The 15,460-nt window shown below is 42.3% G+C and overlaps 2 protein-coding genes across 15 annotated transcripts in view; one reads left to right on the top strand and one right to left on the bottom strand.

Moving 5' to 3' along the window:
* LOC119910112 (nucleotide-binding oligomerization domain-containing protein 1-like) overlaps nucleotides 1-15,460 on the top strand; it is a 1,078,472-nt gene that overhangs the window by 703,256 nt on the left and 359,756 nt on the right. The window lies entirely within an intron of this gene.
* LOC119881802 overlaps nucleotides 1-15,460 on the bottom strand; it is a 727,332-nt gene that overhangs the window by 633,504 nt on the left and 78,368 nt on the right. For 8 of the 14 annotated variants that reach the window (XM_038698407.1, XM_038691923.1, XM_038710135.1 and 5 more), the window contains 8 exons: nucleotides 10,211-10,471; nucleotides 9,846-10,100; nucleotides 9,517-9,762; nucleotides 9,114-9,371; nucleotides 8,577-8,879; nucleotides 8,220-8,489; nucleotides 8,008-8,091; nucleotides 7,595-7,852 (listed from right to left, as the gene is read on the bottom strand). In XM_038698407.1, the coding sequence (XP_038554335.1) occupies nucleotides 7,786-7,852; nucleotides 8,008-8,091; nucleotides 8,220-8,489; nucleotides 8,577-8,879; nucleotides 9,114-9,371; nucleotides 9,517-9,762; nucleotides 9,846-10,100; nucleotides 10,211-10,471 (1,744 nt within the window). In that variant the 3' untranslated portion in view covers nucleotides 7,595-7,785. Of the gene's footprint in view, nucleotides 1-1,680; nucleotides 1,862-6,293; nucleotides 7,570-7,594; nucleotides 7,853-8,007; nucleotides 8,092-8,219; nucleotides 8,490-8,576; nucleotides 8,880-9,113; nucleotides 9,372-9,516; nucleotides 9,763-9,845; nucleotides 10,101-10,210; nucleotides 10,472-12,246; nucleotides 12,702-15,460 lie in introns of those variants that run through there. The other 6 variants (XR_005443641.1, XR_005443699.1, XM_038719153.1 and 3 more) reach the window with 5 other exon arrangements.

Genomic DNA, 15,460 nt, shown 5'->3' with positions numbered 1-15,460 from the left:
GGAAGGCAGCGAGGGAGGATAAAGAGGATCAAAGTCAGAATAAATGATGAACGAGCGTTTGTGTCTGATTGGAGCCAAATAAAAAGTTCACTTCATCTTGTGTCAAACGATTATATATTAGTCGATTAAAGAAAAAGACTCGACAGCAACTTTGAAAATCAAACATTTATTTATCAGAAAAAGTTTTCTCTTTCAAATCATTTCCATCTGAATATTTCACCTTTAGTTTTTCTACACTATAAAAAATGATGCAGTAATAAATAGTAACTTCATCAATTCTCTGAACGGACTTTAGTGACTGTTTGACTCGGACATACCAAAATAAAAGCCTAGAAATTCAACTTACATTTATCATTCAGCTTTATTTCACAAAATGAAATTCTATTTGTTAGAAATCCTTATATGTTTGTTAAATTTGACTCAGAATATCTGAGAATGGATTAATTCTACTGATTAGTTTGAAGAACTACAATAATAAGATTATTATTTCAACTTTAACAACAAAGTGAAAAGCTGTAAGAAAGAAAGAGTCAGTGTCTCAGATCAAACAGCTCAGAGTGTTAGAAGGCTGCTCAGAAGCTCTGAGGTTGTGGGTTCGATCCTTATGAGGCTCAGTGACTTTTGAAGTCCAACAGCCAAAGTGAGAAGAAAAGCGCCCGGAGAAAAGGTTCAGATGTGAAGGGGACTCGGTGGCGGCGTGGGGTTCGATGGCGACCGCGAGGCGCAGGCGGCGCAGCGGTGGTTCGAATCCGCGTGCGGCCGGGTACCCGGAGCCGGTCCCGCGGCGTCGGGTTCGGTAGGGGGCCGTGTCCCCTCCCGGTGTTCTGGAGAGGTAGAAGCTGGGGGTTATGGAGCGGGAAACAGGAAGTGCTGAAGTTTTCCTGAAAGGTGGAAGATGACAGCACAAGGTCTTTATTGGTCCAGAACAGGGCTGCTGGGACTCGTGGTGTCAGCTGTCCTCCAGGTGCAGCAGTGGAAGCGAGTCTTCAGGGCGTGTCCCAACAGCCTGGAAGAGACAGAAGAAGAAATGAGTCCACAGGTTTGTGACAAGTGAACAGTTTGAAAATCCATCAGTGAGTGAAGCTGCAGACAAGAAACAATAATCCATTCAACAAACAGAGTGTTTCCATGGAGATGTGATGTGAAGCAGCGTGGAAGAAGCAAAAGCAGCAGCGGCACAGTGTAAAGTACTGTGTTCGAGTCCCAGTAACAGTATAAAGCATCCTTTATATAGCGCTGGCTATCTGAAGCTAACATGATCCATCAACATGTGATAGTTACTGTGTGTTGTGTTAATAATGTGCAGAGTGAGTAAAAAGTGCAGCATTTGGCCTGAAATGTAGTGGAGTCCAGGTCTAATGAGGTCCAGGTCAGATGTAATGTCAGTAATATCAGGTGAGCAGTGGATCAGTAGAATCTGAAGCTGATACAGTAGCAAGTGTATTTAGTGTTAGTTCATTTAGTGTGAGCATGTGAAGAAGAAGAAGAAGAAGAAGAATGTGCTGACCTGGTCTGAGGGAAAGGCTGCTGCCGGACTGTAGAAGGAAATCTGTAGAGTGAGGACATGAAATATATTCAGATGGGACATGACGAGGTTTCAGCCAAATATCATGAGGAGCACCAAGTAGAAAGTGAGTGTGTGTCACCATGAGAAGGTGGAAATGAAGCGTCAGGCGTTCATCAGTTTCAGCTGCTGGAAGAAACAGAAGAAAACAACATGAGTCATCTTCTCGTTTCTGCTGGATTTAGTTTTGTTATCCGTCTGTCGTGGTGTTGGACTCCAGGTGAAGGTGATGCTCCCTCTCTGCTGCTCTCACTGAAGGGCCCAGGACACTTGTTCTCCCTCTCCTTACTGATGGAGCTGCACAGACAGAAAAGACCCTCCGTCACAAGGAAGGAATCGATCCCGAGTCCAACATGCCCTCATTCAAATCGACCACCCGGGGGCGCTATAAATGCAAACCAATTGCAGGTGACAAAATACAAATTGTTTGTCCAATCAACACAAAACTTGTAAGATATTTCTACATAAGCACCTCACACATACACTTTGATGATACACAGGGCAACTTTTTGAGCAATGTTGTTGGGCAATGTTTTGAACGGATAGCGGCGTGCGGGGAGGGGGCGTAGTGGCGGGAGAAGGGGATTACAGTAGTGATCTGTACTCATTACCATTGACAGCACCATTGCTCTAAAAGTTGCTCCGTGTATCATCAGCTTTACTCGTTAAAATTGACCACTAGGAGGCGCTATAAATGCATAATAATTGCATGTAGAATGAAACAAATCAAGCTATAGATCAGAAAATTCTGCACAATGTGTTTTGTAACAATAGTGAACCATGTGTGAGAAAGCAGTTATATTACAATGTTTACTTGTTATGTGGAAGCTCCAGCAGCAGAAGTAAATATTTGAAAGTAGTACTGGACTGAAGTACACAAGGTATTTGTTCTGAACTTGAGTTTTTCTTTTCATGCCATTTTCTACTTCACCACATCTCAGAGGAAAATATTGTACTTTTTACTTCATCCGACAGCTTCAGTTACTAGTTACTTTAAAAATACATCAAATGTATGAAGAGTTTAAAATAGGATGTTTTGTCATGTAAAAACATTTCATGGTTCCAGCTTCACAAACGTGAAGGTTTGCTGCTTTTACTTGATTTATTTAATCATTTTAAGGTTGGACAACAAAACAAGCATTGTGAAGGTGTCACTCAGGGAACCGTGACAACATTTCTCACTATTTGCAGAATTTATTACAGTCGATTAATGGAGAAAATAATCAGCTGATTAAAATAAAAAATCCTCATTAACTGCAGTCTGATACAAAATAGTTCAACCTCAACCAGCTACATTAATGCACGAGGAAATAATCTATGATATAGTATATAATAGTACAACAGTCATATGGGACAGTTTCTTCTGCTTTGAGTAGCTACTTTTATTTTAATTGGCTGCTTCTACATTTTCCAGCTTACAGCCTACTTACATACCTTTATTTAACTTTCACTGCAGTATTTTTACAGTGTGTACTTTTATTTTGTCTTAAGGATCTGAACAGGCCTGTGTTACTTTGCTCCCACTGGCTAAAAAAGCAAAAAGCTTCTGGTCGCAAAGAGGTTGGAGAGTTTTTGACTGCATCAATAATAATTTAGCATTTCAGCAATTGTCTGTCCTCCCCAACATCAGCTGCTCTCACTGTCTTTGATCCCAGGCAGGTGATTTCATCCAGGAATGGTCAAATCAGCTTCCATCAGCAGAGTTCTCCTGAGTAACTGTGAGCAGCAGCTACAGCTGATCAGTTAGCCTGTTAGCTTTACCTTCCAGCCGTCCAGCTGTCATCATCACCTACCGGAGCTTTCAACCATCCACATTTCTTCACTGATGAAGTTTCAGTCACATCCTGTTTTTATTCCCACTTTGTTTTTGCCCTCGTGGCGCCTGGAAACGTCCACAGGAAGAAAACAGGTGTTTGCTCAGGTGAATCAACAAACAGGCTACTGCAGACAATAGGTGCGTTCGAGATGACGGCGGCATAACGAGCTGCAGGTGACCGCAGGGGCGGGTATAAAAGCCGTAAAGTCGGACACATTGTACCTGCGTGAGCTCACTGTGAGCTGAGATCAAGGACTGATCTCGCGGCAATTGCAAAGAAAAATGCCGCGAGACCAGCCAAACGTCTGGTTCCAACTTTGTGCAGCCTCAGAAAAGCAACTGCGGCCACCAGGTCATGTGACATGGTGACGTATATTTTCTAAAGCTGGATGTAAAATCTGACAGTTCAACCTTTAGACAGGCTGCATGAGGACATTTAGATTAAAATGTAAAGGTGCCAGTGGAATGTCGTTAAATACGGTTCATAGATTATTATTTATAATGCTTCTGTGTTATCTTTAGTTAGATTATAGTTTTAGTTCAGTCCCTAGTTTAGATTGTGTCCCTGATTCACATGTTAAGGACTTTGTTTCTGTGCAGGTGTCAGAACATCAAAATATCTGAACAGTGAAACAATCATGATCAAACATTAGACGATGATGACAACAATTTTTGCATTTTTTATATTTGTGCTTGCAATTGTGCTGAAAGCATTTTCATTTGTTATTTAACATTTCTTGTTGCTATTTTTCAGAACATTGTTAACAAATGCTTTGAAAAAGTGATGATGACTGCAGCCAGCAGACGGCGCTCTGCCTCTGCAGCTTTGTGTTTGCAGAGACAGAACCCAGAGGGAGAGGAGGGCAGCACAGACTGCAGATAGTATCTACATTCAGTTTAAACAAGGATGAATTCATGGGAGATTTTAGATTAAAGATGAGCAGTGTGGGCCCGCACAGAATTCTGGGTCATTTTCAACTCCACACAAAAGAGCAGCTAGCTGGTGAAATGACAGCAACCGGGAAATTAACTCGATATGAACGAACACAGAAGTGGGTTTCAGAAGCGAAAACTGAAAGAAGCAGCCGAGAAAGAAAAGATTCATATAACAAATATTAATTTTCCTTAAAAAGACAGACGGGATGGCAGCAACACGAGCTGTTAGCAACAAGAGCCGAAGGGGGCAGCTGCTGCCATAGCAACAGCATCGCACCATCCACCTCAGTGATGATGAGGAGGAGTAACGTTACTTTCTAACTTCTACAGCCTGAAACACTGTGCACTGTGCACGTTTCTGAGCAAGCAGATGCCGTATTTACAAAAGTGACATGACCTGGACATTTCCCACGCAGCTCCTGTCCTTCCCAGGTGTTTCAGAGACCGCCTCTGAAAAGCTTTGGGGTAGTCTGCACTGTTCTTCTGCTTTTATTAACAATCCCAGTGAGTGTGGCCTCTGCTGAAAAATCCTTTTCCAAACTAGAACTTCTCAAATGTGAAGAGCTCACTGGGACAGACACGTTACTTTAAAAGTCAAACTTGTCCAGGTCCAAGTTAGTTTAATGAATGATGTCATTAGAAGTTGTTATTTACAGCTGGGAAATATTGAAAATCTGTGATATAATAATAATAATTCCAGGTCATATTGTCCCCACTGTTTTTTCATCATCACCATTTAAACTGCATTCTATTAAAATAGTATAAAAAATAATTTTAACTTGTGTTGTAACGTTTTGTTTACTTGCCGCAGCCTGACAGGAAACAGCAGCTCTTAGATCTTACAGGAGAAAGAGGAAGGTGTAGTAAAGGTTAAATGACAGTTGGTCACAGTAATGCACCACCAAGCAGCTAGTAAATCAATTAATCAAATAAACTTCCACTTGTGGAAATGTTTTATGAGGAGGGAAAAGCATTCAACACATTTGTTAGACCACATACGTTCTGTCTACAGAGGGCACCTTCAAATAAAGTTTAAAGAAATTAAGACTCCCAGAAATCCTCTCTGCCTCCACGACCACACATAAAACATGGTCTAAAAACAATCACACTTAACAAAATCATAAAATTCAGCTTAATAACTGTCAAGATTTGTCTCGTTGACCATCATTAGCTTCAGCTTCAGCTTCATCTCCTCATAGCTTAACTAATTACATGTTGTTTATACTATTTCTTAGTCACCACTGGTTCAGTCAGCCAGCCCGTCCAGGGAGAAGTGCTTCCTGAAATACGCCTTGTGATTGGACGGTACTTCAGCAGACAGCCGAGCATCGGCCAAGATGGCCCTGCCTCCCGGCATTTTTTCAGATCCTCAGTTAATTTTCAGAGTTTCAAATCTTTTTTCCAACATAAGAGCACATAAGAGTTTTCTGACCACCATTTACAAGGTTTCAAACCTGTAAAACAAACTAATACACTATGAGATTCACCCTTTCAAAGGAAAGTTTCAACATTTTGAAACCTTATTGCCAACATATGTGTGTGATAGACTGATTGATTTTGACATGTGCTAAATAGGCAATGAAATAATCATAGAAATATACACATGGAATAAAAGATAAACATATCAGTCATGTGAAAGAGGTTATACGCAGAATATTAAAGCAAGATGGAAGAAGAGGGTGACTTCTTGTTTATTTTAAAAAATGTTTACGTTTGTGTTGGAGATTTTCACCTTTACGACAAATACATAGCGGTTCCAAATATCGGCCAACTTGACTACTAATAATCAGTATCAGCCTTGCAAAAATCCTATCAGTCTCCCTGGTCCTGACCTGAGAAAGACAACAAACACTCACAGTAACACTCTGCTTTTATTGGAACAAAATAATAACAAAATAATAAAAACAGGTGTTTGCTCAGGTGAATCAGCGCTGCCTAGCAACCGCTTCTGATTGGTGGAAACCTCTCAAACGATAATTAAACAGGAAGCAGCAGAAGTTTGTTTTTATTGATCAATATTCCAGATACAAACAACCTGGCTTTGAGTTTCACTTTCTACAGAAAGGACCAACAGCCGGAACAAAGACAAACTAGGAATAAAGAAATGTGTGTTGTGTGATTCTGCTGCTAAACTAAAGACTTCACTGCTTTTTCATTTTCATGACATTAAAGGCTTTTTGTAAAAGAAAGAACTCAGGTTTCACTTTAAAAAACTTAAATTTGTGAATATAACATAGAATAACGGTCAGTAAAATAAAGAGTGCAGTGATTTTAGTAACAATTCACACAAAAGCAAATCAAGGGAAAGGTACAAAAGAAACAATATGAGGTAAAAGGCGGATCTGATACCTGCTGAGATTAGCTGGGAGGCTTCAGAACAGAAAACCTCAATGTCCCAGCAGACCAAACGTTCGTTCGCTCAATTAACTTAAATTGTCCGATTTCAAACAGATTTCCTCCTTAGAGGACAAACACAAAGGTACCAGGATGAAGCGTGGCCGACGCTGCAGGTCAGTAATATCCACAGTTAACAGGAGGTTCCAACATATAATCCACTAATAGTGTCATGTTCCTGTGTCCTCTGGCCCCCCTGTGTTACAGAGGCCCCTAAAGTCTCACCTGTTCTGCTTTGCATATCACAGGGGTCCCCCAAACTTCACTTCCCCCTCCCCTTTTAAAACATGTCAATAATGCAAACAATAGTGAAAGAGATAATATAATATAATGATAAATGACAGTCCAAACTACAATCCATGGTTCTGTCTCAGGCCTCTGATTTAACAAACAGTTTTTTAACATGTGAAGGAACCAGGAGTTTTTAAAAGATCACTTACAGGCAGAAATAACTTCATACAGTGTTTTCTAATCTGGTAATGGATTAATTGTCTCTTGGAAAAAAAAAAAACAGGGTCCCTGATTAGAAATTTCTGAGAACAGTTTAAAGATTTAAAGTCCAGACGAAAGACCGAGCAGCTTTTAGAGATGAGAAACATAAAGATCACCACAGTCAGTAGGATTCATCTTCTGGGAACCATGAAGGTCTGAACCACATTTCATGACCTGGACCAAAGTGGTGGAGGGACCGGAGCCGACATCACCGTCCCTGGAGCCAAAGGAAAGACTGAGACAGTTCAAGGACCTCCAGGCCCTCAGTTCAGGATCATAGAGGACTTCAGTTCAGTCCTCATGAGGCACCATGAACTTTTTCAGTCCAGAGACAGAAGCAGGGGGTTATGGGACGAAGAACCACCAGCTGATGAACGGTACATATTTAACAAGTAATCAACTATCATGTTAAAACTGTAAACTGATGAACATGTGAGCGATGTTATCAGGTAGCTGGTTACGATAAACAACACCTGAAAGTCTTCTTCATGGATTACATTTATACAGCCATTTATCTCAGATACTCCTCTCAGCCTCCACCAATGTGCAGCACCCACCTGGGGCCTCCACGCTGACGAGCGGGTCACCAGAGTTCAAACCGCTTGTCTTTCTTAAAGGGTGTTCGATCCACAATGTTGTTGCTGAAGAGTCTAGAAAAACACCAGAGCAGAGAGCAAACGTTACTCATTCAGCCACAATAACATGAGGAACAGGAGGAATTGAACTCGTCTGAGATCATGAAGGATTTCTCTGTGAGCACAAATGTCTTCATAAATGAACGGAGCACTAATTAATGTTTGCTCACCGCACAGTGCCGATGGAGGGGTTGATGGAGACCAGGTGGAGTAACTTTCCAGCTGAAGCATCAGAGATCTTATTGTGACTCAGACTGTAACATGCACACAAACACAAACAGAGACACGGCGCTACATTTATTACTGCCGAGGACAGAGCCCACACAGCGCTGTACGCATTTTAGTCACATGATCACATGTGTGTGTACAGGGGGACACTCACTCCAGGACCTGGACTTTGTGCAGATGTGTGATGAGTGTGAGCAGCAGCTGGTCGGTGAGCTCACAGTGACTGAGGTCCAGCTCGGTCAGCCCTTCAGAGAAGTCCAGCATCAGGGCCAAAGCTCCACAGGCCCTCTGATCCAGTGAGGTGTGACTGAGGTCCAGCTCTCCGTCCAGGGCTCTACACAGGGACACCGCCCGTCTCACTGTGTCCCCCTCACTGTTCACAGGAACCAGGGACACCAGCTGGAGGAGGACGGCTTTACTGGCTCTAAACAGCAAAGAACAGACTGTTACGATGCATCAACATGAGAACAAGCTCCTTCTCTGGTTTAGGTCACGCTGTGGTCTTTCCCACCTGAGGCGGACTCTGCGGAGGACAGGAAACAGCAGGTCCAGTCCGCTGTCCTCCACCTCGCAGTCCTGCAGGTTGAGCTGTGTGTCCCGGACGCTGCGTCTCAGGATGGCGGAGACGGCCCCGCAGTCCTCACCGGTCAGACTGAGAGTCTCGCTCTGATCCTCCTCTGGCAGCTCCACACAGGAGGAGCAGGACAGATCCAGCCTGTGCTGCACAGTCCTGAGCAGGCCGACTGCTGCCCCCTGCTGGGCGTCAGAGGCAGCACAGCAGTGCACCAGCCTCAGCAGCAGGTTCCTGTCCACACTGGAGGGAACATGGATTCAAAAATACATCAATATAAACAATCTGACCATAAACACCAAAAATAATATTAAAGGATTATTAAAGATAAGCTGAAGATTTGGAACCAGTTTGTAAAGAATCAGAATGATCTTTTAATGTCATATATTTTCTAAGGTGCTCCAGGTAAAGGTGCATTATCTCCTGTGTGTTGGAGAGGACTGATCCAGGCACAGCTCTGAGAAACGAATGTCTGACCTGAGCTGAGAAACTTTGTCCAGCGTAAAGAGGATGGACTCTGTGTCCCCTGTTGGTATGGAGGTCCACTGGAGGTTCAGTTTAACTCTGTCACTGTGTTTGAGGGTGAAGAGCAGAGCAGCACAGTCCACAGAGTCCATCTCTCTGCAGGTCAGGTTGATCACATGATCCAGTGACCTCAGTAAACTGGGTATAATGGGACTGGCACGAGCTTTATAGATCTCTCTGATGGCAGTCAACACAAAGCCGGGACTGGGCCTGAAAGCAGAAAGTGTGTTCACCAGGACACTTTGTTCAGTCAAAGAATGAACAAACTGCTGTAAAACATGAGCCACAACAACACAAGAGATTGAACAGGATCAGCTGGACGTCTGTTTCTGGTAAAAACAAACAAAGTGATCACCTTTTAAATACAATCCTGTCCAGAAAGGGAAGCAGACGTGTGACGCTCTCCTGTAAGAAGAGGTTCTTCCTCAGGTTCACAGCGATGGTCTGAGCTGACGACTGCAGCAGATAGTGAAGAAGCTCCCAGTTCAGACAGCAGGAGCTCAGGTCTCCACCAACCTTACTCAAGAAGGACCGGGTCAAGACCTCGTCCTGGACTTCATGGAGGAGGGAGAGGAGCTGCTGGAAAATCTCCTGACTCAGTCTGCAGATAAAAAGTGAAGTATTAATACATTTAGCATGTTCATTGATTAGTACGTGTTGATGAGGCTCAGGAAAGACGTTTACTTGATGGTTAGAGGGCCGTCGTGCAGCAGCAGAGGAATGAGACCCTGAGCAGGGACGCAGAACTCATTCAGGTCCAACCGTCTGACTGCCCAGGATCTCAGCAGGGACGCCAAACTACTGACGACCTTCAACAGCACTCTGTCTGATGGTCGGGCTTTCTGAGGGGCCAGAGAAAGCTCTTCAACAGCCAACGGACAGGCCGCTCTCCCTCTTCTCACCCATCGACACAGTAGCAAGGCCATGTCGCTGGAAAGCCTGGAAAACAAAGAGAGAGCAGCTGTGATGTAAAAGACGTTCAGCACTAACTGGACATCCAACTGGAGGAGATGGTGTTAAAGAGCAAAGGTAATGATATAAATGTGAACCTCAGACTGTGGAGTTGTGTTGTACAGCTGAAGAGGAGGGAGGCTCCTCTGACAGACATCTTTCTGGGTGTGAGGACCAGATCCACATCAGAGCCACAGAGTCTGAGAACCCTCCCCACAGACCTGCAGGTTTTCCTGTGTAACTCTCCTGTTAACAGCAGGCTGAAGCCCAGGAGCTGCAGCACAGAGGCCAACTGCTCGGCCTCTCTGGATCTTACAGAGATGACTGCACACAGACTCTGGAAGAACTCTGGATCACAGCTAAAACACAAAGTGATGCATGAAGAGTGAAAACAGCAGAGGTAAAGTACAGCACATACTGAGTTACAAACAGGTCCTGACATTAACAACCGCCAAATGCGGGTGGATTTCGGCTGTGGAGGGTAACACAGTCACTCCCACTAGCCACTTCGGCCTGTTGAACAATTGTAGTCTTGTCAAAAGGCATAAATAACAAACGAATTGCAATGTGACACTATAACACTACAACTCCTATGAGTACTACCCGCACATATTGGTCCATTAGTTAAACATTTGTCTTGCGCGCTACTGACGAACGACACTGTAAACAAGAAGACTTTGTGGAGATTAAACACGCGGACTGGCCGTCGGACCAAAGGGCTGTTTTGGCCCGCCGTTAATTATCCACTAAACCAGCGGCAGCCATGACAAAAAGCAGGTGAATCCACACATCAGGCGCGTCTCACTCTCTCACCTCTCCTGCGAGCGCGCACGTCAAATAGCCTATGGCATCCAGACTTTTGTCAAAGAGAATATAAAAGTTGAATCTGTCACAGGACAGCCACAGTCCCTCAGACCTGTAGACCGTCAGCCTCCTGATCACTTTTAACTTGATGGTATGATCTCTGTCATCACGCGCTACTGGTCGCATGCACACACACATCAACACAGCATTCAGTCAGTGCTGAGTGCGCGTGGCCGAGCGGTGTGGAGAAGAAATGCACAGCTGAACGAAGGAAAGAGAAAAGGCAGAGCAGAGGCGGAGAAAGAAGGAAAGCCATTAAATGCTGTCAAATATAGATATCTTCATGATTAAGGAAAATGCTGGTGTTTATAAAAGAAAACAATAGACTACTAGCAGGGCTGCTCTTCATTTCGACATATCACAACTACATTTCCAGAGATGATTCCATGTTTTAATAAAATGTTTTCATGCCATGTATGAAAGCAGAAGATGCGTTTGTAAGAGGAATAATCTGGAAAACAAAGACTTGTTTACTCAATTCATATCTCCAGGTACTCAGAGCTACTGCAGAGCTTCATGATGATAAACATAAATCCAGTCAGAGCTCTGAGGAAATGCAGATGCAAAACAAACACTCCAAAAAGGCACAAAAATGATATAGGCCTATAGATGAAATTTTAATCCTATTGCCTTAATTGTGTGTGATTTTTTCATCTTTGCTCTTTGTTTCTAATGCAGATAATTTTTCTACTCTGTATTACAGTATTTAGCCTGCTGCTTTTATAAATAAATAGGATTTAAACAATGTTTCTGGTGAATATAGTTTTCAGTTTATATTTTACACCCACGCAGCACTTTTATTATATACAAGAAAAAGCTGCTCTTATTGTGTTTATCTTAATAGACTATATGTTTTCAAAAAGGATTTTTACACACAACCTTATCAGAGCTAATGATAATATTAGTACATTTTAGCACGCCAATTTAAGCACTTTAATCATGAAAAATTTAATTTCCCAACAACACAAATGTGGCTAGTGAAAATGCTGCATGGCTAGTAACTTTGGAACCACCAGCCGCATTGGCTGTTGAGCAAAGAAAGTCAAGCCCTGGTTACAAACCATCTAATATACAAAGTCTTTCAATCAAAGGATGAAATTCAGAGAAAACACAGGATGGAATACTCTAATTGTATATGCTTGTTTAGCTGTGATAATATGTACTGCTAAATAATTACTAAACAGAGAAATGGCATTCAACCTTATCTACATTATGTTTATTTGTATATGACCGTAGATTAGGAAAAAATTGACATATTTCTACAACTTACCTGAGCTGTGAGATATAAGGCAGACACTGTAGGAAACTCCTCACTTCACTCTCTTCATCTGAGCAGCCTGTCAGCTTCACTGGTTTCTTCTCTGGTTGGAGTTTCAGCACTTCCAGGAGGATGGAGGTCTTCTCTCTGAGAGGTTTATGGACCAGACTGCAGGAGCTGACTGGAAAACTGACTGTAATGATGGAAGGACCCTCAAGCCTGTTTTAGTCTCATAGTCCTTCAGGTGGGAGCACAGATCCAGAAGGAAACCACTCTGATAACCCTTGAAATCATCATCATCGTCATCATCCAAGTATTCTTCTTTAAAAGGGAATGTTTGATATCTGCACACTGAGGATAACAGCTCCAGTATCTTCTCTCCTGTCTGTTGTTCTCTCTCTGCTGCTGCACAGAACAGATTCCCAAAAACCTTGACTCCACCTGATTCTTCAAACCCGTCATAGAAACTGGAACGAGAATTTAACATTTTGTTATGATCTGATATAAACAGCAGAAAAAGAGCCATGCAGTAATAATATGGAGTTTAGCTGCTAAAAGCCTACAAATACCTACTGATGAGCAGAATACAGTAAAAAAATCAATCAACCTAAAACTGAAGTAACAATGATTTTAACAGAGATATATGTGGATTTTAGAAGAGTTTTACTAAATTAAATTTACAAAATGTTGAAGGAAGCAGGAATGTCAGGCTCAACCTGTTCTCACTCTGAAGTCCTCACATATGGACACATGGTCAAGATCCCTTGGTGTGTTATAAAGCAATTGGAAGCCTTTCAGAAACATTGTTGATGAAAGTAGGTGTAGGATAAATAACAGAAAAGTTTAGGTAAGCTTGGGGTGGATAGATGGATTAGACACCTAAACCTTTATTCTTTTAAAATAACTGGAGTAACGTAGTTGTTTTCACCCAGACCACGATCCTTTACTAAACCTAATCTAGTAGTTTTGTTGCCTAATCTTTCTATGACTCTGTGGTGGTATCTGCAGTTTTTATGCAGTAGTTTCTGTTGGAGAGCCAGAAGCACAGAGAGGGACAGAAAAAGACTCAATAAACTGGTTCAGAGGACTAGTTCTGTCCTGTTCTGGCCTCCAGACACCACAGAGGAGCAGCAGGGTGAGAGAAGCATGTTAGTCAGACGACACCTCTCAGCCCCTGCAGGAGACTGTGAGGTCTCTGAGCAGCTCCTTCAGCATCAGACTGCTGCAACACATTAAAAGAAGGAGCAGCTCCTTCATCCCAGCAGCTGTCACACTCTCCAACACAGCAATGACTAAATGTTTGTGTCTCTGGCACATCAGCCAACACTTTATAGCAATATTATTTATTTGTAGTGTACCAGCCAGTGTGGGTTTGATTATTTTATATCGAACAATTTGGAGATTCCAAAGGAGGTTGAGATATCAACCCTCAAGAGACAGCTGAAGTACCCCAAAGGAGGGGGTGAAAGGTTTGCTCCACTCCCAAGTGCTGCTTGGGTAGTTCCAGCCATGAAACCAACACAAACTAATTACGGTTTAATTAAATAATCTTTGTTGAGTTACTTAGCAGGTCTCTCCATTTGAGTAGTTATATTACCATGCAGTTGTTGTTCAAAAGAAGAATCCATAAAGAAAGTTAATTTGCAGTGTTCTAATCTTTCTCAATACTCACTGATGATCCTTTAATTTATGTTATACTAATGCCATGCTTCAACACCTTTTTATATATTTTCTTGTTAAAGAACATGTAATAGAAATATTATCATGTGTTAAATAATTAATTTCCTGACCAAATGATTGTTTTAAAGAAATAATCAAAGTCATCTCAGTCTCCTCTCATGGCACCAGAGCTACCCCCAGAGGACAAAAGTACTATTACATGTAATGTGTCTCCCGAGGTTTAATGTATCAGTCTGTATTTTATTTTGTATAATCTGATGCCATGTTGGTGTAACTTGCTTATATTCTCTAAGTAAGAATGTGTAACAGCCAATATTATCCAGGAAATGTTGAGCTTCTTTCATTCTGAAATCCTGAAAATGTGTTTAACTGGTAACCATTCTAATCGTTACAATGATTACTTAATAGTTTCCCTTTTATAAACGCTTAAAACTAAGAACAGTATAACCGTTTATGACATTTAAGGTTTGATTGTGGGAAGGAATTTGATTGAAATACACGCAGATCTCTCAGGAGACCTTAACTAAAGCCTCCTGGGACACAGGAAACAAAACTCAGCGCAAGACACGCGCTCTCTCTTCTCTTCGCTCTTGGTTTTCGCCCTGCACGTTTACGGAGCGTCCCCCCGTCTTCCAGCAACGCCCTAAGTCCAGCCTGGCGAGCGCCGCGACTTTCAAGTTTTCCATGTCTCAGAGTAACTTACTTAGCGAGGTCTGGAGAACCTTCGTGGAAGTTATTCTTTTGTTTTGTTTGTTTGTAAAGTTATCGGACTGTTTCACTCGTGCAACTCTGAATTCAAGAATCACCAAGTTTCTTTTAAGCTTTATTCGGTCAAGTTAACTTTTACTGCTTCCCCAAAGTTCGGGCCCAGCCACGTGGGTTAGTTATGCCAGCAGCTCAAAGGACATCAAAGCCCACGAACCGAGCCAAGGTTAACAGCCATCACTGCAAGTTTCTTCAACCAAGTTACCAGCCAAACTGGCGGACCTCCGGAGCAATTCCCTGGCAGAGAAAGCGACCGGCAGACGGCGTGTTAAGCCGTCTCAACCGAGAACGCGCGAAACTCAGACAGCGTGGGGCCGCCCGAACACCATCCGGCTGAGAAACCAACAAGCAGTAAGGATATAACACGCTGCATTCTGTGGTTGAGTTAATGTCCAATAGTCTTTTAATCTATTAGCTTTAATCCTTAATCATTTCAGCCTAAACTCCTAGCCAAATTTAACTCAGTTATTATCATATAACTTGCGTTTATTGGTTCTCTTTCTCTCTTAAAATCCTTCTCCACAATAACTAAATTCACATTGACCTTCACCATTCCCATTGGCTGCACTTTGTTCTGTTTATCCAGTGTTTATTTCTTTGATGTATATTTAACCTCATTTATTCACGTAGTTAGTTCTAATAAATTTCACCCAAATCACAGTAACTGTGTGTGTGTATTGTTTAACTCCAGGTGACTGTAACGGAGGATTTACGCCTTCGACATGAGATTGACTGACTGATTTTATAGAAATGATTAAGCAATTACTACCAACTGATCACT

Source organism: Micropterus salmoides, unplaced genomic scaffold (genome assembly GCF_014851395.1).
Source record: "Micropterus salmoides isolate LMB-PRFRI ecotype aquatic unplaced genomic scaffold, ASM1485139v1 Ms_hic_scaffold_1, whole genome shotgun sequence".
NCBI classification, from domain to species: domain Eukaryota; kingdom Metazoa; phylum Chordata; class Actinopteri; order Centrarchiformes; family Centrarchidae; genus Micropterus; species Micropterus salmoides.
The sequence above is the reverse complement of the archived record's forward strand: the minus strand, read 5'-3'. Positions and strand labels throughout refer to the sequence as shown.